The sequence below is a fragment of the Crinia signifera genome, chromosome 19 (assembly GCF_055691185.1).
Source record: "Crinia signifera chromosome 19, ASM5569118v1, whole genome shotgun sequence".
Classification (NCBI taxonomy): Eukaryota; Metazoa; Chordata; class Amphibia; order Anura; family Myobatrachidae; genus Crinia; species Crinia signifera.
Genome location: NC_139226.1, coordinates 52,168,783 through 52,178,638, shown reverse-complemented (window position 1 = coordinate 52,178,638; position 9,856 = coordinate 52,168,783). Strand labels below are relative to the sequence as shown.

At 47.7% G+C, this 9,856-nt stretch overlaps 1 protein-coding gene across 1 annotated transcript; it reads right to left on the bottom strand.

Moving 5' to 3' along the window:
- Positions 1-3,833: 3,833 nt before the first annotated feature.
- Positions 3,834-7,823, bottom strand: LOC146041541 (uncharacterized). The gene is made up of 3 exons (XM_083161499.1): positions 7,401-7,823; positions 6,724-7,001; positions 3,834-3,858 (listed from the first exon to the last, which is right to left on the bottom strand). The coding sequence occupies exons 1-3, from the start codon at positions 7,821-7,823 to the stop codon at positions 3,834-3,836; spliced, it is 726 nt and encodes a 241-aa protein (XP_083017625.1).
- Positions 7,824-9,856: the final 2,033 nt, after the last annotated feature.

Genomic DNA, 9,856 nt, shown 5'->3' with positions numbered 1-9,856 from the left:
CTACCCTGTACAGTATATAACGTTTTACTGACAAATTGTGTGTAACTATAGGGGAAAAGGTCATCTGTCAGACCAGACTTACGTCGACAGTCATTAGGTCGACCCCGGAAGGTCGACTGTCCCCAAGGTCGACAGGGTTAAAGGTCGACATGGCTCAAGGTCGACATGACTTAAGGTCGACATGGGCCAAGGTCGACATGGTTTTAGGTCGACAGTCATTAGGTCGACATGAGTTTTTCACTGTTTTTTGAGCTGACATGTGCCGACAGGCGTTATTTCATGCCCTACCATCCACTAGGGCGTGGTGCGAGAATAAAATAGTGTGCACGAACAGAGCCAGATTAAGGTCTAAATGGGCCTGGAGCTGAAAATGATCAAGGGCCTATTATGCGCAATAATAGGGGTTGTGGCCAGCTCCTAATAAAGTGGGTGGCATGACCAGTGTTCTGGATGGGTGGTCTGCTCATGGGTGTGTCTCTATTTGTGTAAATACTTTCAACTAATTATATATGCCTGGAAAAGGCAGGGGGCTGGCATAAGAAAAATGCAGGGAGCTATACTGTATTGGCGGGTGCACTCCAAAGGTGCATCCGCAGGATGCCGATGTCCTAAGATACTTACGGGGTGAGGCAGCACTCCAGTCATAAAAAAAATACTAAAAGCCGAAACTTGGTAGACAACATTTCAGCACCTTTTATGTGGTCACCTAAATTTACCACACCATATACCCCTTATACAAATCATGGAACACAATAGTAACCCCCTTATACTGTACTTGCTTCTTACACATTATGCCACATTGAATGAGACAAAATTCACACCGATTGAGCAAAAATTCACACTATGGCACACAGATTGAGTCAAAATTCACGTTATGCCACACAGATTAAGGCAAAATTCACATTTTGCCACATGGATTGAGCCAAAATACACACTATACCAGACATGTCCAAACAGTGGCCCTCCAGCTGTTGTGAAACTACACGTCCCAGCATGCCTTGACATAGTTTTAGCATTCCCTAATAGCAAAACTGTGGCAATGCATGATGGGACTTGTAGTTTCACAACAGCTGGAGGGCCATAGTTTGGACTAGAGATGTGCGGGCTCGGATTCCTCAGATCCGAGCCAGCACGGACGTCATCAATCTGGGCCCGGATACGAGCAGCGCTCGGCGCTTCCCGCCTTACTAGAATCTGGGCGCACGGGCAAAACGTCATCGCCCGGCGTCGGATTCTCGCAAGATCACGGAACCCTTAAATTCCGCAACCTTGCGCAGCCATCTTCACTCCAATCTCGGAGAAGGGTAGGGAAGGGTGTGCTGCTGCTGTGTGTGGTCTCTGCTGGGGCCCGTGCTGCTGTGTACTGTGTCTCTGCTCAGTGATCAAGACATCACCATTGCAAGGATGACCGGTGCTGTGTTCTGTCTCTCCTTTGTGCTGGGGCCTGCCTCTGCTGAGTCTGCTCCTGTATAGTCAGTCACAGTGTGATAGTCCACTGGTGCTGCTAGTGCCACTGCCTGCCCTGCACTGCCTAGTGTCTGCTGCAGTCTGCTCTCTGCTGTTGCCACTGGCTAGTGCCTACCAGTACCTATTGCAGAATATAATTCCAGTGTGTTGTTGCCCCTGGCTATCAGTACCTATCACAGTATATAATTCCAGTTTGCTGTTGCCACTGGCAGTGGCTACCAGTATTTTATTTATTGCAGTATATAATTCTAGTCTGCTGTTGCCACTGGCTACCAGTATTTATCGCAGTATATAATTCCATTCTGCTGTTGCCGCTGGCTACCAGTATTATTTATCACAGTATATAAAAATCCAGTCTGCTGTTTCCACTGGCTACCAGTATTTATCGCAGTATATAATTCCAGTCTGCTGTTGCCGCTGGCTACCAGTATTATTTATCACAGTATATAAAAATCCAGTCTGCTGTTTCCACTGGCTACCAGTATTTATCGCAGTATATAATTCCAGTCTGTTGCCACTGGCTACCAGTATTTATTGCAGTATATAATTCCAATCTGCTGTTTCCACTGGCTACCAGTACTATCAGTCCAGGGGTGCCCACATGTGTGCTGTATCATCCAGGGGTGCCCACATGTGTGCTGTATTTGTCCAGGGGTGCCCCCATGTGTCCTGTATCAGTCCTGGGGTGCCCGCATGTGTGCCGTATAATTCCAGGGGTGCCCCATGTGTCCCATATCAGACCAGGGGAGCTGCCCTTTTTTTTAATGAAAATAAAATTAAGTTTTTTTTTTTTTTTTACTGCAAGGGCTGTTAAATGCGCTGTAGTCCAGGGGTGAGCCAAGAGTGCTGTATAATTCATGGGGTGTTGCTAAGTAAGGTGTGCTGCTCTTTTTTATAATTAAAAGAATACACATTTTTATTTTTAATGCAGGAATTTGTCTGCTGTATAATTCCATGCCTGCCGCCATGTGTGCCGTAACAGTCCAGGGGTGCCACCATCTGTGCCGTATAATTCCATGTGTGCTGTATCAGGTCAGGGGTGCCACCATCTGTGCCGTATAATTCCTGGGGTAAGCCAAGTCTGCCGTATAATTCATGGGGTGCTGCCAAGTGTGCTGTATTAGTCCAGGGGTGATGCTAAGCATGCCATATCAGTCCAGGGGTGATGCTAGGTGTGCCGTATCAGACTAGGGGCGATGCTAAGTGTGCCATATCAGTCCAGGGGTGATGCTAAATGTGCCATATCAGTCCAGGGGTGATGCTACCTGTGCCATATCAGTCCAGGGGTAATTCTAGGTGTGCAGTATCAGCCTAGAGGGGATGCTAAGTGTGCCATATCAGTCTAGTGTTTGTGCCGCACACTTGTGTGGCTTATCATAGTTATCCAGCTACCTCGGTGCAACCTTTTGCCCTAAAAACAATATTGTAAGGTGTGAGCTGTTCAGAATAGACTGTAAATGAGTGGAAATGAATGTTATTGAGGTTAATATAGCGTAGGAGCAAAAAAAAAAAAAAAAATTCTGCGATTTTAGCAGTTTTTATGCTTTTGTAACAAAAAAATCAGAACCCAAAACCCAAGAAATCCAAACACAAAACACTTAGGAGGTGTTTTGGCAAAACCCATTAGAACCCAAAACCTCAAGGTAATCAGAACCCAAAACCCAAAACCCGAAAAGTGGCCGGTGCACATCTCTAGTTTGGACATGCCTGCACTATACCAAACAGATTGAGCAATAATGCACAATAATGCACAACACCATAATGCCCATTACATGTTAAGCCACACACCATAATCTCCATTATGTATTATGCCAAACACCATAATACCTATTAAAATTTATGCTACATAAGTGTTGCTTACCTACATGTTCATTGCCAGTGGTTCCATGCTCATTGCCAGGGGTTCCATGCTCATTGCCATGTGGGATGTCATGCTCATTGCCAAGGGGGAATACATGCTGCGGTAACTGGGGGACAGCTGCCGCCGGGCAGAAGTGACAGCCATTGACAGCCGGGCAGAGAGCAGGCGGCTGTCCGGCTGTATTCAGAGCACTGCATGTCTCGGCTATTTGAAATAATACCCCTTTCACACCAGAAAATGCAGGGAGTTACCAGGGAATATGGTCCCAGGATCATGCAGGTACATTCCCGGACTGGCCCCTTTTTCACCAGCCTAGTCCCTGCATTTTCTGGTGTGAGGGGGAGAAAAAAACACCCCCACCCCCCTTTAAACAACCAGCTATATCTTCAGAACCAACTGACCCATTTACATGTAGACTTCGAATGAGTTTGTTCCCGTGAAACTGGGCCGTTTGGTTCCAGAGAAATCTGTTCTCAAACAACATGAACAGCCATGAAATTGCATTTCAGCAATTGTTCTGTACAGCAGATCTAGTGGTGAACAGCTAACATAAGTCATAATGCCAAAATCCAAAGAGTGTAACATTTACTTAGAGAATGTGAATTTCCTGCCTGTCCCTTTGGGTCTGGCATTCTTGACCTTTTAACTGTGGCTTCAAATAAAATGCAGTTAATGTACGGTTACACTACTGAGTTAGACAAGATGGTAACATTTGATAAAAAAATTTAGGTACTTGTGTATTTTGGCGGCACCCATCGCATTGCATACCATAAGGCATGCGATGGTATGCGATGCGACACGATATCGCGCGATATTGTACAATGCCATACAATTTTAAAATTGTATGACATTGTATATGGCATACAATGCCATACAATGCGATGTGATGCGATTAAACATTGTATAAGCACCCTAATGGGTGCTTACAATGTTAAATGCACCCCCACGCCACCCCCCCCCCCACTATAATCGTGAACCCGAAGCGTGGCGAGCGCAAAACCGAGAAAGTCGGCTCCTGATTGGCCAGAAATCATTCTGAATACAGACGCCGACGAAGTAACATCTCAGCGCATCTAGAGCAGAGATGTTACTTCGTCGGCGTCTCTAGTTAGAATGATTTCTGGCCAATCAGGAGCCGACTTTCTCGGCTCCTGATTGGACGAGAAATCATTCTGTGCAGAGACGGCGAAGAGGAAACATCTCAGCGCCGGGCAAAGTCCTTCAAGCCGGGTACCAGTCTGGAGCAGCGCTGTCACCGGAGGTCGCCGCCGGGGAGCAGGTGAGTAGGATTTGCCTCCTTAGGTACCCCTGGGGACTACCACGGATCCCGGACCCCGGATTCTTCACGCCAGGAGCCCCGGAACCCCAGGACCAGCCCCGGAACCAGGACCAAGGCCCCGGAACCGGACTCTTCTGCCCTGGAGCCCCGGAGGACGGACCCAGGATCCAGGGACCGACCTACGGGCTCAAGGTAGGTAAGTATCAGTGTGTGTGTGTGTTTTGTGTGTATTAAAGTTTTATTTTACAGGGTGTCAGTGTGATTTTGTGCACTATTTTTTTCACTGCAGAACTACAAGTGCCAGCGGGCCCTTTAATGCCCCGCATGCTGGGACTTGTGGTTCCCTAAGTCCCAGCATGCGGGGTAGGCTTGCTGGGACTCATAGTTCGCCAGTGTAAAACAATAGTTTTCATTCTTTTTTTACACAAGTCATCAGCCCGATGCCCACCGGCCAGGGGCATCGGGGACAGCCCCGGACTATCAGCATGGGCTGGTAAGTCCTGGAGGGGGGGACCCCTTCATTGGGGGGGTCCCCACTTCCCCAGGACCCCTGCCCATGCTGACCAGCCAGGGGGTTAATGCTTTGGCCGCGGGAGCTTATATAATGAGTTTCCCCCGGCTGTGGCATTACCCTGCTGGCTGGTTGTGTCCGGTGCTGGTTCTTAAAATACGGGGGACCCCTAGTCATTTTGTCCCCCGTATTTTGGGAACCAGCGCCGGACCTTGAGCCTGGTGCTGGTTTTATAAAATCCAGGGAACCCCAACTTGATTGTTCCTTTGATTTTATGATACCAGCACCGGCTTTTTGCGTCCGGGGCTGGTTATGCTTAGGGGGAGGTGCGAAAATGCGCACATTTTCAGGACTAAAAATCGACCGAAATCGCGGCAAATCGCATTTTTTGCCGCTAATTCGCATCTCATTACATATGCGATTTAGCGTAAAAAAATGCGATTTTTAAAGGTGCGATTTCTGGCGAGTTTGGAACTCATCCAAAAATCGCAGCCTATTACATTTCGCCCGTGAAATGCATCAATGCATGCAAAGTTGTCAAGTGACGAGTACTTGAATTATTTCAATGGTGTTGGGGCTGTGGAGTGGCAGAATGACATGATTGCTTAAAAATGTACGTTTTTGTCATTGTAAATATATTGTTTTTTGTTGTGTACAGTTACAAATCAATATTTTGCCAATAAAATTTGTATACTCACAGTGCCGCACAAGTTGTCCTCCATGTCTTCTTGCAGCAAGGAGGAGGAGGTGGAGGCGATAGCCTGGTCTTGGGCCAGATTACTGACCGAATCACGGCAAGTGAGTGGTAGTACTCAGGTGCCAGGCATTCCTGGAGGGCACAATGCCACGACACCTGGAGTGCAGACTGTACCCAGTACTGGTGTTTATGTACTAGCAAGTAGTGGCTCCACCACACCTATTTCTATGCCAATTTCTCCTGGTACTTTTGTACAGTCTCCAGGAGCAATACATGAAGGTAAATATTGAAACAACATACATGTACCCCATATGTATATCTGTGCCCTATAGTCACCCTGCATGGTAAATGATATTTTCACACGGACACCAACTAGATTACAGAATTTTAAATTTTTATATAAATTATTAATTTATAAACTTATAACAAATATAACATAAATAACAAGGAAATAAATAATAAAGAAATACTTAAACATAAAAATATTTAAACTATATTATTAAAACAATTATGCAATGAAATCAACTATATAACATTTTTACATTTGGTGGTAAACTTGTCCCACCCCATAATCCCCTGTATCCATCACCGGTTGTGAGGGAGATGGACTTTCCAATAAACACTGGAAGGGGCCACCAGGTGGACCTGGTGGGAGTGTATTAGCTGACGTTGCCGGTTGGTGCTGCCTTTGCCCGGTTGGTGGCTGGAAATGCTGGTACTACTGATATTGCCCCGGGTGAAATACCGGTTGTTGGGGTATAGGGGCAGGGCTGATGGGTTGAAATTCAACCCTAGGCAGAGGGGTGTCATCGGTGAGTCGTGTGTGCCGGGACAGAGTCCCCACACGGGCCCGGTACAGCGTTTCATAGAATATCCGCTCTACCTCAACCCTTGTAGCCGGGTCTAACTTTCGCAAATTGTCAGCTAATACACTCCCCACACGGTCCGCATCATCTTCCTCCATGGTCATCAATCTGTTAGCAGACTCCAGGATCTTGGTGGTTGCCACGTCCGCAGCATCTGGAGTCTGCCACGGCCTTTTGCGCCCTCTTCTTGATGGTGCTTCTGGTTGAGGTTGAGCGCTGGGGGTGGCGGTTGGTGTGGGGGTGGAGCAGAGGGCCGGTGAAGGCAGCTGTGATGCAACCTCCAGCGATGCAGAAGATTCCTCCTCGGCAAATAGCGATGGCTGTAACAAAACAAGATGTAACAATGATGTATCACTATCGATTTTTAAGACTTCCATATATTTTTATATCTACGCAGAAGAACGCAGCCCACACACCACCATGTTGCTGCCATGGATGAAAGTGAGCTAGTTGAAGAGGCGTTAGGACTGGCATCTCTGGAAACTAATTATTTAGATACCAGAAATACCAAATACTAATTTAAATACCAGAAATGCATCTATGCGTGCCAAATTAACCAGGGATGAATACATGCAGTATTTTATTGGTGTTGGCGCTGTGGATTGGCAGAATGATATTATTTCGTTAATTTTACATGTTCACAATTTTTATACTGTACTTGTTGTTATATTTATCTGGTTTAAAAAAAAAAATATTTAAAATAAAATCCGTCTACTTACTGTGCCGCAAATGGTGTCATCAGAAACCTCTTGGTTGCACGAGGAGGTGGAGGGGGCAGGCTGGTCCCTTGCAGTATTGCTGACCGATTCCCTGGGCAGCTCCTGGTCCACCGTGAAGGCCAGCAGGTCGTAGTACCACAGCCTGGGCACATAGACTTGGTCTGCCCCTGCCCCAGACCGCTTTGAGGACTCAACCTTATTCAGTTCTTTTTTAAAGACGGTCCTCATATTGGCAATCCGAGTCCGGACCCACTCTACATTTGCTGTGGGGTAGTATGTCTGGCTCACCCTCACCAGCTCCTCCAGAGCAGATAGCCTCTTCTGCCGATTGGAATGGTCTCTGGATTTTGTGTTCCAGAGACAATTTTGATCCCTGTAGGCCTCAATGAAGTCCTTCATGAACTCAACATTTTTCTCTGCCATGGTGGAATTTCTGTTCCAAAAAATACAATAAAAAGGCATATTATTTTCTTGATACACAAAGCACAGCATAAACCATTTAATGTACAGGTGTTCAGTCTGTGGGCCACTAGATATACTGTAACTATAGTACAGGAGTTGAAACTCTGTGGGACATTTACACTGTCACTACAAGCCCCAGCATACCCATGGGCCACAGATTAAAGTCCCTGTCATAGAAAACTCCACATTTTGTTTTAATACTCACCGAAATAAATGTCGATATACAGTATGGAAAATTCGCAGCGCAGCTCCGATCACTCGAACAGCAACGACAGAATATTCTTTCGTGCTGAACGTGGCTTGAAACCCAGTGATTGGATGAGCGCAGGAATCTCCGCCCCACTCACGTGCTTGGCGTCACACAGACACGGGACATCGAGGAGCCATGTCGGAGGGTCTGGCGCCACCGCATATGGTGGAGACGAGTACAGCACCTTTGTTTCCCAATTCAGCACCGATAATGACAACAGATAAAGAAATCGCTGAGAGACAGGACAACAAGGAGAAAAAAGTGACGCGCGCCTCCGCCATGTCATCTGCAGAGGTGGAACTGATGGTAAAAATGCTGGATAGAAGGGACTACGATTGTTCGCGAAAAACATACCCCAAGACGAATTATAGAAAAGATATTAGGTACTCTTTACCTAGAAGGGCGCCAGCGATTGAAATCGCGGGCGTCGGGGGTAAAAATCGCGGTCATCGCGGTCATCGCGGGTAAATCGGGATGCCCGCGATGCCCGCGATGACCGCGATTTTTCCATAGGGAACAATGTTAAAAAGGCTGATTGACCGCGATTTTACTGTTAAATGCCTCAATGGACCCGATTTGGCCATAGGAATCAATGTTAAATGGGCCACAGAGCCCAAATAGGCACAATTAACCCTTAAATGTCCCCCCCAATTTTTAACGCCACCCCACGATCCACGCCAACCCGAAGCGTGGCGAGCGCAGCGAGCCCGCGAGGGGCGGCGGTACGCGTCCTCCGACCTTTTCATGCCCTACTATCCACTAGGGCGTGGAGTGAGAATAGAATAGTGTGGCGAGCGCAGCGAGCCACCGAGCCCGAAGCGTGGCGAGCGCAGCGAGCCCCGCGAGGGGACGCGGATACCTTCACAGGTAGACGCGTCCCCTCGCGGGCTTCACAGGTGTCGGCGTCGCCACGGACACCTGTGAAGCCCGCGAGGGGACGCGTATAACTGTGAAGGTATCCGCGTCCCCTCGCGGGGCTCGCTGCGCTCGCCACGCTTCGGGCTCGGTGGCTCGCTACGCTCACCACACTATTATATTCTCACTCCACGCCCTAGTGGATAGTAGGGCATGAAAAGGTCGGAGGACGCGTACCGCCGCCCCTCGCGGGCTCGCTGCGCTAGCCACGCTTCGGGTTGGCGTGGATCGTGGGGTGGCGTTAAAAATTTGGGGGGACATTTAAGGGTTAATGGGCTCTGTGGCCCATTTAACATTGATTTCTATGGCCAAATCGGGTCCATTGAGCCATTTAACAGTAAAATCGGGTCCATCGCGCCTTTTAACATTGATTCCTATGGTAAATCGGGAGCATCGCGTCGCGGGCATCGCGGGTACATTTATGGCCGGCCGCGACGCGACCGACACGATTTCCATGTTTAACATGGGTTTCAATGGGAAATCGCGGGCATCGCGTCGGTCGCGTCGCGGCCAGACATAAATGTACCCGCGATGACCGCGACGGGCGCCCTACTAAGTAAAGAGTACCAGATATTATTATGCAGCGTGTATGCAAGGAGATAAAGGAGAAGTTTGGGAAAAGAAGGTCCAAATACCAGCTACAGAAACGGTGGTCGGACCTGAAGCACAAGGAGCAGGCCAAGCTAAAGAAAATTCGTGGAATTATTAAAAGAAGTGAGTACAATGCCCTAGGTGGCTTTATTAATATACTGTCTTGATCCATTACATTTTGTGTGTTTTGCTGACATGTTGCTTGTTTTTACTCAGAGGAAATCCAATCCAGGAGAAG

Bases quoted from the DNA above. Each gene is read 5' to 3' on its own strand.
- LOC146041541 (XM_083161499.1), bottom strand. From the start codon at position 7,823: ATGGCAGAGAAAAATGTTGAGTTCATGAAGGACTTCATTGAGGCCTAC. The intron at 7,002-7,400 runs GTAAGTAGACGG...GTTTTGTTACAG, and splicing joins ATGACACCATTTGCGGCACA to CCATCGCTATTTGCCGAGGA. The intron at 3,859-6,723 runs GTTAGACCCGGC...GTTCACCACTAG, and splicing joins TTAGCTGACAATTTGCGAAA to ATCTGCTGTACAGAACAATT.